The sequence below is a fragment of the Puntigrus tetrazona genome, chromosome 5, assembly GCF_018831695.1.
Source record: "Puntigrus tetrazona isolate hp1 chromosome 5, ASM1883169v1, whole genome shotgun sequence".
In the NCBI taxonomy this organism is placed as follows: Eukaryota; Metazoa; Chordata; class Actinopteri; order Cypriniformes; family Cyprinidae; genus Puntigrus; species Puntigrus tetrazona.
The window spans coordinates 30,111,975-30,118,370 of NC_056703.1; the positions used below are offsets into that span (position 1 = coordinate 30,111,975).

At 41.9% G+C, this 6,396-nt stretch overlaps 1 protein-coding gene across 5 annotated transcripts in view; it reads left to right on the forward strand.

The window, feature by feature from the left end:
* Positions 1 to 5,959, forward strand: part of hook3 (hook microtubule-tethering protein 3) — a 24,054-nt gene extending 18,095 nt beyond the window's left edge. For 2 of the 5 annotated variants that reach the window (XM_043238717.1, XM_043238720.1), the window contains 8 exons: positions 353 to 397; positions 1,563 to 1,597; positions 1,970 to 2,052; positions 2,141 to 2,241; positions 2,337 to 2,441; positions 2,566 to 2,637; positions 4,433 to 4,569; positions 5,031 to 5,959. In XM_043238717.1, the coding sequence (XP_043094652.1) occupies positions 353 to 397; positions 1,563 to 1,597; positions 1,970 to 2,052; positions 2,141 to 2,241; positions 2,337 to 2,441; positions 2,566 to 2,637; positions 4,433 to 4,569; positions 5,031 to 5,046 (594 nt within the window). In that variant the 3' untranslated portion in view covers positions 5,047 to 5,959. The other 3 variants (XM_043238718.1, XM_043238721.1, XM_043238722.1) reach the window with 2 other exon arrangements.
* Positions 5,960 to 6,396: the final 437 nt, after the last annotated feature.

The following is a 6,396-nucleotide window of genomic DNA, read 5'->3' on the forward strand; positions in this document are numbered from 1 at the left end:
TTATGCAAATGTTGTGCCCAGTGATGTCATCTTGCGCCTCGGATCCAAATGATTAAACAAATGCTTTGTTTATAACGAGGAGAAGGGATTAAGCTATAAAACGAGCAGGATGCTTTAATTCTACGAACACTTTTTAAAAGATGAAGGCAAACTCCATTCCTCGTGTCATGACCCCTTTAGATCTGACTAACGCCCGACCGTGTCTTTACTAACCTGTTTGTGTGATATGATGTAGCATGCTCCAGGTCGGCTGCGTGCGGAGGGCGATGCCTTCATCATCATCATCATCATCAGAAGTGTGTGTCCATTACTTTATTCTGACCGCCGTCCGTCTGTGTGTCGTTGGTAACAGGCTCTGCTCTCTTCTGTCTGTGCTTCAAATCTTTCTCGGTCTGCTGTAAGTACAGTCAGGCATCGTGCCGCTCTGGGACTGTTCTGGGCTGGATCGCATGCGCGTGCATACACACACACACACACACACACGCTCACACACACACACACACATTCGTGCACTGATGACTGGTCTGGGTTTATCAGTGAATGCTGCTCTGAGTCTCCGAGAGCTTCAGTGTTGATCTGATCTGTTTCAATCCTCCTCTCAATCACTCTGGAGTTTTTATCAATCACTGAATATCTCGTTTGATTGGACGTGCTGTGTTTTTTATGTTGTTAATTGGTGTCAAATCTGTTTTTGCCTAATAGAAAATGATGTGTGAGTGTTAGGGTCAGGGAAACAGTGCATTCTGTCAAGTCTAAAACTAAACTCAAGTCAATATAATGAAATATAAATATAAGAGTGAAGTTCTGTTGATCATGTTGTCATCTAAGAGGAGTTTAAAATCATTTTCCTCCTCAGTTTACTAGATATCAGGTTATCTGTTAAAGTTGAGCTGGTTTAGGATCATGTTCACCAGACATGCATGTTTGTGAAAACTGTCCTCATAAAACTACAAACATCTCCATGAAGTTTAACATCGTGTTCTGAAGTTAACTTTATCTAAAGATGAACAAAAGCCATACAGACAAACCTACTAAAAATGATGGAATGTACCACAAAATTACTACAGTTTTAACAGATTCTAACTGATTGAAAATATGAAAACTATTAGTTTACTATTATTAGTTGTTAGTTAGTGGAGACGACAGTGTTTGCTCATTTATTTGCTCGGCTGATGATTGTTGACCTGCTGACCATGTTTTGATGAGGAGCTCTTCGGCGTCCTCTGCTGTACACTAACACATCATGAGCAGGCGCCCTCAGAAGTGCACACTGTGTAGGGCGGTGTGTGGATGTGTTCAGCTGCTGGCCAGCAGGAGGCGCTGCAGTGCTTCACATGAGCGTTAATGCATCGTGTGTGTGTGAGACTGTGTGTGTGAGAGACTGTGTGTGTGAGAGACTGTGTGTGTGAGAGACTGTGTGTGTGAGAGACTGTGTGTGTGAGAGACTGTGTGTGAGAGACTCTGTGTGTGAGAGACTCTGTGTGTGAGAGACTCTGTGTGTGTGTGTGTGTGTGTGTGAGAGAGAGAGATGAACTCTAACGTCTCTGCTTCTCCTGCTTCAGACGGTCCTGATGAAGAGGAAGTGTCAGGAACATCTGTGAGTATCAGCAGAAAATCACTCACAAATGACATGAATGATGGAGAATATGTGACCAGTCAGAAGGGTTTATTAAAAAAATAAAATAATGTCTGCTTTGTTAACTATTTGAAAAAAATCAAAATATTGATGTCTTTAAATTTGTCCAGATGATGATCGTAGCAAGGTCCTAGTTTTTATATATTTACAGTAAGAGGTTTACAAAATATCTTCACGGAACATGATCTTTAATTAATATCCTAATGGTTTTTGGTGTAAAAGAGAAATGTATAATTTTCACACATTGTATTGTTGTCTATTGCTACAAATATAGCTCTGCTGCTGAGGACTGCTTCTTTCTCCAGAATCACGAATGATTGTTCTCGTTTGCAGGGACAAATTAAGGGACGCCACTAATGAGCTTCAGAAGAAGAGCTCGGCGATTGAAGAGCTGGAGAACAAACACACTTCCAGTGGTGAGACTCACTATTACAAGAAAGTGTGTGTGTGTGTGTTCACAGACACAGTGTGTGTGTTAAACAAGAGCATGTTGATTGGTTTCAGTTCAAAGAATTGAAGAGCTGGAGGATGCACTGAAGAAGAAGGATGAAGATATGAAACAGATGGAGGAGAGATACAAGAAATACCTAGAGAAAGCCAAGAGTGTATGTCTGAAACATTCTTCTGTGTGTGTGTGTAGGTGTGTAATGTTAGTGTTTCTGTTGATTAGTTTTGATTGTGTGTGTGTTTCTGTGTTCAGGTCATTCGTACGCTGGACCCTAAACAGAATCAAGGTTCTGCTCCTGAGGTCCAGGCTCTGAAGAACCAGCTGCAGGAGCGAGAGAGGATGATTCACTCCCTCGAGGTCAAACACACACACACACACGCACACACACACACACACACACACTCACACACACACAGTCACACACACACAGTCACACACACGCACACACTCTGTCGTGACTGTTCTGTGTTTCTGTGTGCAGAAGGAGTATGACAAGACAAAGTCTCAGAGAGACCAGGAGGAGAAGCTCATCGTATCTGCCTGGTACAACATGGTGTGTATCACGGTCATGACCGCACCAGATTTAACACTGATTTTAAATTCTGTAATGTTGGTGCAGTTCTAATATGGACTGGTAAAGTGCTCCAAAGCTGAGATATAGCTATGGCAAACGCCCAATCACCCCGTGATTTTAATTTTGACTTTGGAAGAGTTAACAAACGTTGATTGGCAGACCTAAGAGTTCCCACCAGATGACAAGTCAGAGGAGTAAGAGGGAGCGAGGCCATTTTAAATGTTTAAAAACAAGATGAAGCAATTTAAAATCAATTGTAAAGCAGACTGGGAGCCAATGTAAAGACACTAAAGCAGGAGTAATATATTCACATTTGCAGACCCGGGTTAAGAGTCGTGAAGACACATTTTGGACCATTTATAAAGAAGAGATACAGAGAATTACAATACTTTTCTTTTCATAGTGCTTAAAAGAAAGTCTTCACTTTAGCCAGCGCTCCGAGTAAAAACTTGATTTGACAAGTAAATCAAACTCAAGACTTTAGGTTTTTAACACATGATTTAACTTAAGAAGATAAAACAGTAGAATTTTAATGAGAAATGTTTGGGACTTCAGAAGAGCCAAAGACGATGATCTCAGTTTTACTTCTATTTAGATTAAAAAAAATTAAAGACATTCCAGCTTTGACATCAAAAGGACCGGCTAAGAGGGAGTCTAAGACTTTATTGTGCTTTGGGGCAAAGTTGAGTATTGTTTGGTAGTGCAATGATAGTACAAACCACGCTTTTCAAAAATAGAGCCTAAAGGAGGCATATATATATAGAGAAGAAAATAAATGGGCCAAAATAGAGCCTTGGGGGAGCACCCTCAGTCGGCATCCTCCTATAATGATTGAGAAGCTTTTCAAGATATGACTGAAATCAACTTCGTGAGCATAACATTTCCAGTCTGATCAAACCAGACCTCATTTTTAACCGTATGCCTCACTTCAATCTAACAGAACCAGCACAACAGAGTCAGAGTCCATTAAAACATCATTTAAAACTATTACGAGTGCTGTCTCTGTAGAGTGAAGCTTTCTGAAACCTCAAACACCTTACAGTCGTTCAGCTGGTGAATCAGCGTTCACAAAAAATATTATTTCTGGTATATTTTCATTATTAATAATGAGATTTTGTGTTGTGTTACTGTGCTGCTGTCTTAAGACTACCTTGGATAGCTGACTGCTAAAGTTTCTGATATTCAACTATTCTGTGGAAATTTCAATAGTAACAGAAATGAACCTTTTTTAAGAAGTTCAAGTAGATTTTTATCTTTTATGAGCACTTTTACCTTTGTATAAAGCAATTTTTATTAACCTTTCAATAAAATCAATAGATTTTTAATCTTTAATTGTGAAATTAAAACCACCAGCAGGTGGCAACAAATTACCATTAAAATGAACCATTTGAACCGAATCGTTTAAGATTCATTCACGAATAGTAACGAATCGACATGTCGCAAAACAGTGCTGTGTTCAAAATTTATCATATGTCATGATTCCTAATGCATTTTTAATAGACTTAATCATGCAGTGAAAGAGTGCGCACTAGTCAGACCACTTATTAGACGACTCCATGTAAGCTTGCACTCTGTAGGTGAGTTTTTGTTTGTTTTGTTCATTGGTAAAACAACAATTACGATATTATTGCAGATGATATATATCACCCATTCTAGTACAGGTGTAGTGTGCACTAGGTGGACAGTAAGTAGAGTAATAGAGACTGTGTGTTGTAGTAACTGTTGACATATGAAGTTAAATCCTGACTCTGTGTGTGTGTGTGTGTGTGTTCAGGGGATGGCGCTGCAGAAGAAGGCGGCTGAGGACCGGCTGGCCAGCACAGGTTCGGGTCAGTCTTTCTTGGCGCGTCAGAGACAGGCCACCAGCACCCGCCGGACGTATCCGGGCCACGTGCAGCCCACCGCAGCCAGGTAGAGCGTCGCCACGGCAACCCTCACCACAGCCAATCAGGACGCCCGACTCCACCCACCCCCCATCCTCGCTGTCTTAATACGCTCCTCTTCTCCACTGATCTGACCAATCGGGGTATTCGGACACGCCCACTTTAACCTATCAACATTAACGAACGAACACACTCCAGACGGACTGTTTTAAAGGAGGCTTTGCAGTATTTTAAGGGTTGTTTCTGACACACAGTGTTTTATTTGCTCTTAGTCCGGTCTAAGCTGTTCCCTCTTCTTTCTTTACTCTTTCCTCTTAATATCTATGCATTGAAAGAGAGAATGTCGCACCGGACATGTTCATTTAAACGCGTTGTTTCTTCCAGTGATTGGGTGCTTTTTGTTTTGTTGATTCCTTCCCGATGCCTTAATACAAACTCACCGCTGCTGTCAATCACTGACTGACACCTGTCAATCTCTCTCTTTCACAGTGACGTTAAAGCATGAGCGACAGGGGGCGGGGCTGCATGCCATCGGGGGCGGGGCCGCTGACGTCAGGGGGCAGGGCTGCATGACCGAGTGTGATTTGAGCTCATGCTGCTGAGTTTAATCCATTTCTGCACACTAACTAACCCAGATCGCTAACCACTGTCCTCCCGATCAGAAGTGGGCGGGGCCGGCGCCTGTCAATCATGCTGTCGGCGAGAGTTCGGCCAATGGACTGTTACGCTTCCAAGACGGATGAACTCCGACATGTTTTCATTTTAGTCGCATCATTGTGGAGTGATTCAGTATTTTATCTGTAGTCAGACGAGCTTCATCAGTCCATTCTTTCTTCAGCGTCTGGATGCTGGACGTGTTTCAGTAGAATCAGTGTGAGAATGACATCCGCTCCTTCTGTTTGTTTTACTTTAAATCAGTAAGTGCTTTGATGATGATGATGATGATGATGATGATTCTGACACACTGTTACAGACCACAGCAGTACATACTGACTTTTAAACCTGCTCTGCTGCTTTTCTTCATCAGCTGTTACTAAATATTCATGTAATAACGCACAGCGATCGCCGGTGACCATCGGTATATATTTTACTCCAGCAGTGTTCTTGTGTGGTTTTTAACAGACGATTGAATACGTTTCTCATGAGTTCAGAGGTTAAACACAACCGTCCATGAGCAGAGAAACACCTGATTCAGTCGCGTTTGAACATTCGTCTGAAGTAGCAAATATTCGTTCCATTTGCCAAGTTTTATATTGCTTGTATACAATGTGTACATACTGTATGTGTGAGCGGCGGAAGGAACCAGTGAGATGTTTCCTAACGTCTCCATTCACATTCTGTTGAAGAACCTGTGCTTCCGACGCTGCAAAACTGTACAGTTGTTATTCAAGTTGTAAATAAAGCTTGTATAAAACATTGAGGATTCAGAACGCGGCTGTTCTTTGTTTGATTGGCTGTCGCTGATGATCTGCGCAGGGATACTCATTTCTGTGAAAGCAGCTGCAGACGTCTGCGGTCACAAATGCAAATGAAGGAGATGAACGTAAGAGACAGCGCTGCTCTCCGCTAATCAGCGTTAGAACTTATTCACTGTTCTCTGAGAGTTTAACTGCAGATTTCTACAGCTTTCTGGCTCTTGATGTTTGTCATTCTTCAGTGTAGTACCACGTTAAACCCAAACGAATCGTGACCTCGGACCCCTTTGAGCTAGAGACACTCTTAATAATAAAGGTGCTTCACAGTGATGCACCGCAGAACCCTTGTGTCTATAAGGTTCCATTACGAACATCTGAAGAACTTTTTCACAAAAGGTTCTTTTTGGCGAAAGATGCTCCTAGATAAGAAGGATAGGGTT